Raw genomic sequence first — 12,472 nt, forward strand, 5'->3', positions numbered from 1 at the left:
TTTTTTATTTATTTTAGTTATGGATTAAGTATGTTACCTAGTGTACCATCTTTTTCTTCCACCTAATATTGATATGTTATACGCCCCTTTTCTGTTTTCTCTCTCTTTTTATCAGTAATAACATTACCCATTGAATTTCAATAGATAAAACTAATTTACATAAAAAAATTCATGACTAACTATCCACAGGAAAAATAGATTTTTTTATAATCGTCTAGCATTTATATGTGGCATAGAATTTAGTGAATTTGTGTTAATTTCCTTACAACTTCAAATACATTATCAAAAGTTATGAAATTACTATGAGAATGAAATTAATATATTTATAAATTTTAAATATTAAAAATATTAAGAAAATTTGGAGGTAGCAATTTTAGTACATATCAATTTTAAAGGTAAAAAAGGCTTATTTAACCCATTCTAATTCATCAATATTTTATATTTTATTTATTAAACTTTAAATTGAAAATAAGTTTGAAAATTTTATAATTTATTTAACTATTGCCCAAAATATACAAAACTTTATAATAAATTAGATATCAGAACTTTATAATGAATTAAAATTTCGATCTTCCATATTTAGAGAAATAATAATACATGGGAAAGTAATTATTATAAAATTAAAATTAAGGATGTTACATTTTACACATGTTAGTAATATTCTTATTATTTGAATTAATCTTAATTTCTTGTTAATACTTTTTTCTCGAGTTGATAATCTTCATTTTGTTTCTTAATTGGCATATTGTCATTTGAATCTACACGTTTTTGTCAATTTTCATTTCTTACTAAGAAAAATAAATATTTTCATATTTTTGTTACATATACTTATTCTCCTCCATTTGTTTATCAACCTTTATTTATTTCACTTTATATTGTTTCTAATAAAAAGATGAAACCATGAATTATATATTAATTATAAAAGAAACAAATACCTTTTTCTTCCAAAAAGTAATTTGACCATTTTCTTTAGAATACAAGTTAATAAATCAAATTCATCAATGGAAGTATTTATGAAAATGTAAAGAAATTTATCGTTCATCTTTTAATATAATTGAAAACATTTATTAAATAGCATTGAATACACTTTGACCAATATTGGGTTGGGAAGGCATTTTAGAGAGAATCAAACTTTGACATTCTCATGATCACTTATTATAAACATATATATGTTTTCAAACCATGGACCTACACAGCATATCCTACCTTATAGCAAACATGTCTAAAATATAATTCTTATATTGAAAATACTGTCCAAAATATTTTACTGAAACTTTAATTTTGTACAAAAGGAAAGAGAAAATATATTAACTATTCAGAAAAAAAAAGACCATAGATGATAACATCAAATAACTAATGAACAAGTTATCCAACTAAGCAGGATACTATGTAATCAATGTTGTGTTAGACAATTAATTTCACAAAAAACACTTGTCTTCCTCATAAGGAAAAACAACATCATTGCATATTAATGAAGTCATTCTTGAAAACCATGGGCGTATACATATTCCACCCTCTCCATGGCCCCCACACAGTTTTTCTTATTCATAAGTAAATAAGTAAAAAATAAAAAATAAAAATTGACTTCTTATTTAAGAGAGTTCCAAAATACCTTATGCCTAGTTGTCAACACAAGCTTCGTCAATTTACACACGGTTTTACCTTGTGTGCTTACAAATGACACAATTAAAATGTCTCATGCAGTGATTATTATCTTCATGCAGTGCTGTCATAAAACCTCAGATACTGCCAAAATAACAAGTCCCCACCAGAAATTAGTAAAAGAAAAAAAAAACCATGGGATAATAAAACCACAATACCAGGAAGATTTGATGACCAACGTTGGGTAGTTTCACTTGGTGGCTTGGTTGGTGTTAATATATATGTGTCCTTTGTCTCAGTATTCCACTGCACACAGAAGAACCATGAAGATTAGTTGTAATGGGTGTCGCATTCTTCGCAAAGGTTGTACTGAGGACTGTGTTATTAGGCCATGCCTTGAATGGATAAACTCTTCTGAGGCACAAGCCAATGCCACCCTTTTCCTTTCTAAGTTCTATGGTCGTGCCGGTTTGCTCAACCTCATCAATGCTGCCCCACAACACCATCGCACTGGTGATTTTCCCTCACCATTATGTATATACCTTTAATTAAAATTTGGAATTTCAACATTTTTTTTTCTGATTTAAAATGAACAAATTCAATACCCTCCAAGACTTTCATCATCGTCACCCTTTTGTTGTTTGGTGTTAGTCTTCCTCCCCTTAAACAAATCTTAATTTAATCTATGTTTTCATGATTAAAATTGAAGCAGCAACTCTTTGAAAAATGCTTCCCCTTTTGGCTACCTTTTACTTCTTATTGCAAGAATCATTTTTTATCTCACCCAACGTTTGTTTTGTAATTGATTTGGTTTGATTTTGCTTTTGGTCTTAAAAGTACTTCAGACGGGGCTTTAAACAGTGAAAGAAAGTGACCAAGATCGTGCTTTCAGGACCAAAAACAAAACAAGGGATTATTAACCAGTTAAAAAAGTAGGGAATAGAAATAAATTTTGATGAACATATACATTTTTCCTTTCATTTGTTTCTGAGTAGCACTACAATGACCATGCATGTTCTGTTTTGTACATTGAATAGTAGGATGAGAAAGAATGGTGTTTAATGCAGAAAAATTATTTACATTTTGAAGAAAATGACAGAATTGTAAATTTCAGATGTGTTCAAGTCACTGATGTATGAGGCGTGTGGGAGAATCATGAACCCAACATTTGGATCAGTAGGTTTGTTTTGGAGTGGTGAGTGGGCCCAATGCCAAGCTGCTGTTGATGCTGTGCTAGCTGGGTCCCAGATCAATGTCATGACAACCTCTCATTCACAAGTGATGGTGGCACATGGCAGTGAGCATGCTTCCAAACTCCTTGACATACGTCATGTTGTCAAAGATGCCAACATGGACAAGGTAAAAGGAAAATCTAAGAAACCTAATAGAACTGAGAATGTTATGATGCCAATGTCTCATGTGGGTTTGGTCAACTCAGCTACATTATGGAACCCAATTTTAAGCCATGAGCCAAGAAGGTTAGAGGGTGGTGGTGAGGAAATAGTGAGGGCTATGTTGTTGAGCCAAGACAAGCCAAGTATAAATGGTGGAAACAACATTGATTTGGAGCTCACTCTTGGCTAGAATAGCCTTCTCTTGCTACTTGTTGATGAAGTGATGCTACCAAACCAATAAAAAGTAATAAAAAATAGGATTTGTTTAGTATTTTTGTCTTCTTATTTGTTTTGTTTTGTTTTGATAGAAATGTAGAAATAGGAGCATTGGCCATGGTCAAATGTAAATCTTGGTGGAGGCTTTAATAAAATATTTCTATCACTAAATGGTCTAGGCACATTTTAATGATTTATTTAAGATAGTAAATGCTCTCATTAACTACTCTATTGCTTTATCATGTGCTGTGTTAGGAGTAAACCAGTCATATTTGAAGTTATTTTAAATAGATGTTCACACATACAATAAGATACTTGTTTTGATAATAATTATTTTAAGAATATCATTTAAAATAAATTTGATTCAATTGATAGTATGAAAAATATTTATATACTTTATATAAAAATTAAAAGCTTCATGAAAGAAGTAACTAAAATAAAATGCTACATAAAAAAACAATACAAGAAAATTAATAAATAAAGTTTAGGCAACTAAACATTTGTCACTAATCATTTTAGTAAATATAAAATATATACATATATAAGATATAAAATATCAAAATCCCCTTAATGAGAACAATTTAAACATTAACGGTTTATTCGAGGCGGTGAATTCGAGTTATGTAACGAATTGATATCATTCATTATGTATAAAAGACTCTCATTAATGCACATAAAATTTAATTTTTTCATCAGTATATGTTGTAATTATCTTTTAATGACAATAATTATGATCTTTATTACTCTAACGAGCTATGGATAATTACAAAGTTCATCATTAGTCGTCAAAGGCGGAAAATTCTCCCTCCACCTTCATATTAATTGTGAAAAGTCGGTTTTAACATTTTTAAAAAATTTTAATAATCCTAAATGAAGCATAACCTCACCATTTTAAATAACCTCCACTACATCCCCGCACCCCATACCTCCCTTCCCGCCACAACATTCTTCTCCATTCGCAAAGACATGTTTTAATTTTAATCATAAGATAAATCCACACTTACCAGAAGGCTTGAATCTCTTGTAGTTAGAAGTTTTTCCTCCGACAACATCGAAAAAATTTTATTAAGAAAATAATTATTGTTGTACTTACAATTGTTCAATAAAGTGGATTATTATTACAACCTGAAGCAAATTGTGAACCCTTGGAACATAAAGTTTCTCCTATAATGCGCAAATTATTTATTTATTTTTAGTTTTGTACTCATTTTTGTACCTTGCTGGTTTTTTTTTCTGGGTTTTGTGGCTTTTAGATTGTACAATAAGCGAATGAAAACACAACTACCACTAGTAAAAACACCACAAAATGTACCTCAACTGCCAACATTCACCACCAACCATCACAAGAAAAAACCACCACTTAAAAATGAAGAAGATACCACATTGTCCACCATATTCATAAATGCATTGTTGGAAATAAAAAAATATATGGAGGTGTATGGAGAATTTGCCATCGTCAAAGTATGACCATAGCTCGACCCACTATCATAAAGTCGAATTCTCAAGTTTGGGGGGTTGTGATTCCATCGTCACCATGATAAGAACATTTGACACCCACCGTGAGGTCCAGATAAAATATCCTCAAACCACATATTTCGTATAGTATTTGCCAGTATTCCTACCCCGAGTTCATTGAGATGACATCACTATGGTCAATAACTGCATCCAAGGTATTTTTCGCTTTGAAACTTAGAACTTTGTCAAATTTTTATCTTAAGAGGCATCTCAAATAATTAAGGAAGGAAGATATATTTAAATTGCTCTTGGCCTTGACCCTTAAACAATATGTAATTATTGAGTGTACCAGAATATTAATATATATTTAAAAAACATCCAATGTAAATAATCATGCAAAGATAATTTTAAAATTATTATATACAAAGGTTTAAAGTTTATAAGAAAGCTAATAATAAATAAAATCTAGATGAGCATATATGTGTTTCAATTAATTTTTAAAAAAGTTGAAGACGTCTAATTTTGTTTGTCATTTTCTAGTTTCAACTTCTTATCACTACAAAATGAATAGTTTTTACAGTTCCATTAAGTTGATACCATCAATTCCATTACTTTCATTTGACATTTGCATAGGTGTCATCACGTGACAAATTTAATAATTTTTAATATTTTACGGGATTCACATTTGATTTCAGATTTTTTGTAAATTGGGTCTCTTTAGATTTACTTTTAGTGGCATTTTTTCCCCGTACATCTCGTGGTGTCCAATTTTTGCTTCAGTGTTGATTTTGTTTGCATATCTATTATGTGACTTTCTCAGCATCGATGTGGCCATTGGGTGTTGGTGGGGTTGTGTCTTGGTGGCGGTTGTTCCAGTTCGTATGGATGGGTGTGTGGTGTGTATACTCTCTTCATGCCTCTTCAATTAGGGTCACATTAACTTTTAAGTTGGGCTTTGACTTCCAAGTTAGTCCTAATCAAGCCCAAATTGATCCTACTTATGTGTGTATTTTTTTACACAACAAAAACATAATTCCTATACATATTTCTACTCTATTTTATGTACATCTATACATATTTACAAGGCTAAGAAAATTAGAAAAGAAAGTCAAAATGTTACTCTCCATAAAAGGAGAATCTTCTGAAGCTCTTCTTCCTCCTTCAATCTTCTAGCCATGATCTAGTTAAAGGCATAATATGACTATTCTAAAATGATCCTCCATTACCTCTAAGTCAAGAGAGTAAGGTTGCACTCTACTAAAAATGTTAATTAGATAATAGAGTAAACCTCACAACTTTAGAGAATGATCCTTAACATAAAAAAGATTAAAGTATTAGGATCAAGAAGAACCTCATGGAAATAATTGAGAGTGTTTAGCCAGCTACCCATGAGAGCGAGTTTACCCTTTTATACGTTGAAATTCATTATCCTCCTTAGAGAAAGATGATTTGAACTAGGAGAGAAACCTTAAATATTGTATTATTTGTCAGATGCAATCCTCCCTAGTCATTAGACCTAATCATCAGTAGATCATTGAAACACAAAACTTTCATATCTTAGTCAGGAGTGGCTTAGTGTAAAAAATAATCAGAATTAGTTAGGAGTGGCTTGAGAAAAAAATACTCAAAAGGTTAGCCAAAAGTAGCTACGGGCTCAAAGAATACTCATTTAAGTCAGGAGTAGCTTGTATCAAGAATATTAAATTAAGCCAAGAATGACTTGTGTCAAGAATACTCAAGGGGTTAGCGAGTAATAAGTGCTAAACATTCTTAATTTTCATATCAAATTAGGCATGAAAAATGAACGACTGCATGTAAAATATCATGAAAATAATCCTTTTTTCCTTCAAATCATCTTGAATTAAGAAGAAACAAGAATATGAAGAAATTGATGGAAACTTGCAAAAAGATGAAGAAAATTGCAACAAAACAAAGGAGTAGAAGAAATGACCAATTCGTTTAGCACATACATCCAAGATTTAGTGTATCGGTAACAAAAAACACTAAAGCAAACATTCTCCAAAACATTGAGTGTCAAAGGAATGCGTTGAACAAATCTAAGCCAGAGAAGGATCCAATTTAATGAATTCGGGAGGCTGAGTGAATTCAGCAAGCTCTGAGCGAAAAAAAGGTCTTTAATGAGCAACAAAACCTAAATTCGCTTAGGCTAGGCTTGGAGCTAATCTAGAGAGAAATGATTTCTTTAAGAGAAGGAAAAGTCAAAATCGCTTGGGTTTGGCTTGAAGTTGATTCAAAGTGAAAAGGTTTCTTCGTGTTTAAGAAATTATTTCGTTGATCCAGGCTTGAAGCAAATCCTTTAAATATTAGGAAACCACAAATTTCGTTAAGCTTAGAAAAGGCTTTGAGCCAAGAGGTTTCTTCAAGGTGAAGAAAGCTAATTCGCTCATCAAATTGGCTAGGCACTGAGCAAAAGGAAAATCTAAAGGAACTCCTCGCTAAAGTTTATAAATAGGGAGGTCTTGGTACTTCATTGGAGGTTGAAACACAAGTTTACTAAATAGAGGAGAAAGCATGCTTAATAAATACAAAATTATCAAAATTGAGTGATATAGTCAAGTTGTTATATGTGTCTCACGTGACCATTTTAACTATAAGAGATAATGTTAAAACAATTGTTTTTAAACATTTTAGTTTTATCATATTTGTTATAAATTTCTTTAAGAAATTGTTTTATGTTTCATCAGATAAAACATGTTTGAAAAAGATTAATGAAAATGTATCTCCTTAAGCTCTTATTTTTCAATGAATCATTTTAGGTCAATCCTACATCTGATGTAGCCTATCAAATACAATAATTATAGCTTGATCACTAATCAGAGTATGAGAAGATAACATATACAAATTATCCATAAGAGTTAGCAAAGTGTGTTTGATATAACACACCAAATGAAAGAATTTGAGTCTGATTGTTTTACAAACCAAATCATCGTCTTAGCATCTTTAATAAAGGGATATTTACTAAAAAAAATTAAAGTTTAATAAAATCACAATTCAACCCTCTATTCTTGTGATTTTACTATTCTTCACATTAAAGAAAGAGAAGTGGAGACCAGAAGAATAAATATAAGAAGTATGACAAAAAAGAAATAAAGAAGAAGATTTCATGAAGAGTGACAAGAGGAAGACTCCAAACTTTGGAAAAGAAGATTAAAGGACTTGTACTTTGTGTAGTTTCTTAGTCTTTAGATGAACTTGAGAGAATAAGGAACTCCATATGTTGAACTTGAGAGACATTGGATGAAATTCATGCATCTTGAGTTAGAATTGCCTTTTGAAGCTTCTGACTACCACATGCACTACAAGAAAATTATTAAATAGCAACTAAATTTAAAGACAAAAAATAATTAGTCACTATATTGATTAAATTAGATACTATTATAGAGACTAAAAAATTATTGGTATCTAAAGTGATTTCTATTATTAATAAAAATTTATAAAATGGTTTCTAAATTGACATCTGAATTAACTACTTAGGTTTTAACTACTAATACTTTAAATTTTAAATTAGTCTCTAAAAGACTAATTTATAATATAAAGTAGTGAGTAGCTAAAACCTTAGTAGCTAATGGTTAGATACCAATTTAGAAATTACTATATAATTTTTTATTAATAATAGAAACTACTTTAGATACCAATAATTTTTTTTAGTTTATAAAATGGTATCTAATTTAATCAATATAGTAACTAATTATTTTGGTCTCCAAAATTAGTTTCTATTTAATGATTTTCTTGTAGTGGTATCACTTTGAAAGTGCACAAGGGGATAGTTTGACTTTTTCACTTTACCTTTTTAGCTTTCAAAAGTCTTTTTGAGATTTACATGTGATTTCTCCAAGAGTCATCAATGTTTTTCATATAATCATTACATTCCTAGGAGTGAATGAGACAACAAAAATGAGTAAACTTTATTAATTAAGAGTTAACTTCACTAAATAAAGATTAACACCTATTAATCCTTGAAATTAAGGAGTGCACACTATATAAAGGAGTCTTCTCCATTTATAAACATGAATATATCTTGGAATTGAATGAAAGTCTCCTTTGTAGGTTTTGTAAGAGTTTCATTTTTCTCTTCTCTTGTTTTGGTTCTTATCTTCATAAGCTTTCACAAATGATGAATCATCTTGCACTTTTCTTTAGCTTTTGGATTAAAGGTAGCGTGTTCTTACTTCATTCTCTTCTCTCAATCCATTTTTTATTTTCTTTTGCAAAATATTCTTATTTTACAAAGTTCGTTTTTATGACTTTTCAGTAGCATACAAATTTAAATCATCAAGATTACATGCTTTTGCAAATTTCTTCTTCTCAAACACCTCTTGATTTGATAAAGATTCTCACCTTCACATCCCAACGCTTATCAAATGAAATCTCGCAACATAATTTTAAAAAGTTTTAAAACATAATTCAACACTCTCTTCTTTTGTTTTGATATGTTTTCACACTTGTGTTTTTCTATTTTTTTCTTATTTTTCTTGTAATGTTTGTTAAAAAGTTGATTATAGTGGATTATCTATGTTGGGGTGATTATACAACTCATCATCTCTAAATCGGTATCAAGAAACTTATCTTGAACAATTTTATCTAAAGACAAATTATTTTTTCAAAAAAGCATGTAAAGATCCAACAATATTTGAGTTACCGCTTCTAACAATAATCAAATCAACCTGATAATCAAAAGAATAAAAACAACTAAATAATAAAAGAAAATCAAGAAGTATAAATCTCGATCTAAAATCCTAATTTTAAATTTACAGGGAATAATCAACATAAAAAATTTAAAAAATAAAAGATAAAACACAACACAATTTCAAAGCTTATCTCTTGGCTATAATACTTATATATAATAAAAATGTTGGATGGATGTTATAATTATAATATGGATATATTTATGTTTTTCTAATCGGAATACATTAACAACTATATTATTTTTTATAGTACTTTAATATATATTTTTTTATATAATTTAGTTATTACATATATATATTAAAACTATCATAAAACATCAGATCAAAAGATATATACATAGGAGTGTCATCAAAAGCAAAATTTTCCTATTCAATCTCATGAAGAGCCATCCATACTATAATGTTAACTTAAATAGTGGCAATCTTAACCTTCGACACTGCTTCATGCTAATGAATTTGTATATATACATGCGGATTCCGACATGAAAGTACCACATTAATTTCAAACAATTTAATTATACTCTCTCTTCTTTTTTGTTTAGCAAAGGAAAAATGGGTGGTGTTGCTAAAGAAGGCCTCTTTACAAACCTCCCTTTCATTCTTGGTCTTTTCTCCGCATTCAGTTTTCGAACCTCATACCTTATTTTCTTCGAGAACAACCTTTTACGTCGCTTTTCTCTATATCTTGACACTCTTGCTTCTCTTCCACCGTCTGCCATTGCTGCATCACACCCAAATAATTCCCCACTACGATGCTCAAACTCCACTCCACACGTTCTCTGCTAATACATTACCATTAATAATGCAATGTTACTATAAACATTTTCAACTACTATATCATCAAATCACCTATGCTTATAAGATGCTTAACTTTCGAAACATCGTATCAAAAAGTACATTTACAGTAGTTGTTATATAGCTATAACGGTATAAAAAGTTCCCCAATAAAATTGTGTTAAAATGTTGAAAATATAATTTAAATAAGTATAATCAAAACTATGCCACATACTCTTGCTTTACCCAAGTTCCAAATGAATAAACAATATAAAAAAACAACTATAGAGAGGAGTGAAAAATGTGAAAATTGTATATTGAAATAAAATGCACCATATTATAACTATCATATGCTCTAAATTCGGAAACTCCTCTTAAATGTGTGTCTGTGTCAATATCCGACACTCTTATCGAACACTGACACTCATATGACACCTGTAAGATACGTATATGTATCCGTGTATCCTCGTATCAGAAATTCGTGTGTCCTAATCATAATCCGATTCAGATTGTGAATTCAATGAAAGTAATTAAAGTGAATGGATTCTGGTATCATACCATGCAATGAGGCCAGAACTGCGTGGTGCCCAAGTCTGGTTTATGAGAAGTAGTCCACAGGGATCTTTGGCTGGTCCAAGCAGTGATTACAGCTTCATAATCTAACCGCAACAATAAGATCTTCTTCTTCTTTCGCTGATCATCTTCTTTCACTACTTCTTGCCTCTTATCCAACCCAATAACCTTTTCCTTAACCTCTTCACATGTCAAAGAAAAATTCAGCTCATGCCCACAATCAAATCCCAATTCATACGCCTCCTCCTCCACCTTCATGTTCCCACCACCCACACAACACTCCCACGAAGCATGCTCCTCCACCTCATCGGTACCCACCAGCCCCAACTCTTCCATTCCCACACACTCACTCTCCAGTCCCTCCCTCAACAAACTCTCAACATCAGCACTGAACTCAGCAATCTCAAACGCGCTTTCACATCCTAACAAATCAACTCTCCTCTCATCGCTCACGGATACCCCTTGCTCTGCCGAAGGAGTTGCGGGCACTCTATAAAGAACCTCATCCACGCTCTCTTCATGGGAGTTCGAATTTGTGTCTTCGGGTACCACATCGAAGGGATTCTTCAGAGCCTTATTACCGTTCTTCCCGTGACGTGGCGTTCGGGGTTTCTTGGTGAACCCTTTGTGCCACGATGGACCGTTACCCGTTCCAGAAAACGATTTCTTGTTGGCTTCGATGTGTGAAACGATTTTCAAGCGAACGCGGTGGTGTCTACGCGCTAACGGGTTCGCTGAGTGAACGGAAGAGTCGCAAGCTTGGCAGAGGAACGCGTCGTCGGCGGCACAGTACCAACGCGCTCGATTTCTTATGCAGCTGTCGCACGCTCGTGCCGTTTTGGCGCCGACAGCGTTTCCCTTGTTCTTAGTGGAAGACATGGCTGGTTAGAAGAACAAAATTGTGAGAGGGTGATCGAAACCTACGAATCGAATGAGGTGGGAAATGATTCCGAACAAAACAACGTTGGATTTGATTGGATTATTGGGAGTTGTGGAGTTTGTGAGGGTTGCTTACGCGGAAAAGGTGAAGGGTTGTTGGAGAAAATATGAAGAGAGTGGAACATAGAATAATAATGCAATGGTGATGATAGTGTAAGATGAATGATAGGGAGGGAAAGGGGTGGGTGTTTGTCAGCATGTCCTGCGAGCAGCACTTTCCCTGTAGGATAGGGACCCTCTATTTTGTTACTGTAATTTCTTTATTTATATATTTAGTGTTATTTAAGTTTTTTTTTATTTCTTTATATATATTTTATATTCAAATACCAATTTTTTTTAATTAGATTCTTTCATAACTATTATCACTATTACATGAAATTGTTAAATAAAAATTAATTTTTAATATAAAAATTAATTAATTAATATACCTACTAGATTAAATATTATATTAAATTTATAGCCAATTAAATATTACTTTAGATATTAATTAATTTTTTTAAAATTGATTTCTATTTAATAAAAAAATTTAGAGTGTGTATTTCATTTTTAAATGTATTATGTTTAAAGTATTTCTTATAAGAATATTTTTTTCTACGCTTAATATTATATATGCATATTATATACTATCAATTTTGAACTTTTACGATTGTAAAGTAATATTAACATATATATATATATATATATATATATATATATATATATATATTACTAATGTTTAATCAAAGTTACAACAATAATAACTTTTCATATCTATAAATATAACAATATAACAAGGAGTAAAAAAATAAACTTGTTTGAGGTGTTAGTTTTTTA

The 12,472-nt window shown here is 31.0% G+C and overlaps 2 protein-coding genes across 2 annotated transcripts; one reads left to right on the forward strand and one right to left on the reverse strand.

The window, feature by feature from the left end:
• The first annotated feature begins 1,842 nt into the window (after nucleotides 1-1,842).
• On the forward strand, nucleotides 1,843-3,263 carry LOC137805761 (LOB domain-containing protein 41). The gene is made up of 2 exons (XM_068605686.2): nucleotides 1,843-2,115; nucleotides 2,717-3,263. The coding sequence occupies exons 1-2, from the start codon at nucleotides 1,884-1,886 to the stop codon at nucleotides 3,184-3,186; spliced, it is 702 nt and encodes a 233-aa protein (XP_068461787.1). The 5' UTR covers nucleotides 1,843-1,883; the 3' UTR covers nucleotides 3,187-3,263.
• Nucleotides 3,264-9,717: 6,454 nt separating this feature from the next.
• LOC137806319 (zinc finger protein CONSTANS-LIKE 16) lies at nucleotides 9,718-11,898 on the reverse strand. The gene is made up of 2 exons (XM_068606358.2): nucleotides 10,706-11,898; nucleotides 9,718-10,152 (listed from the first exon to the last, which is right to left on the reverse strand). The coding sequence occupies exons 1-2, from the start codon at nucleotides 11,597-11,599 to the stop codon at nucleotides 9,889-9,891; spliced, it is 1,158 nt and encodes a 385-aa protein (XP_068462459.2). The 5' UTR covers nucleotides 11,600-11,898; the 3' UTR covers nucleotides 9,718-9,888.
• Nucleotides 11,899-12,472: the final 574 nt, after the last annotated feature.

This window comes from Phaseolus vulgaris, chromosome 3 (assembly GCF_051622355.1).
Source record: "Phaseolus vulgaris cultivar YP4 chromosome 3, ASM5162235v1, whole genome shotgun sequence".
Classification (NCBI taxonomy): domain Eukaryota; kingdom Viridiplantae; phylum Streptophyta; class Magnoliopsida; order Fabales; family Fabaceae; genus Phaseolus; species Phaseolus vulgaris.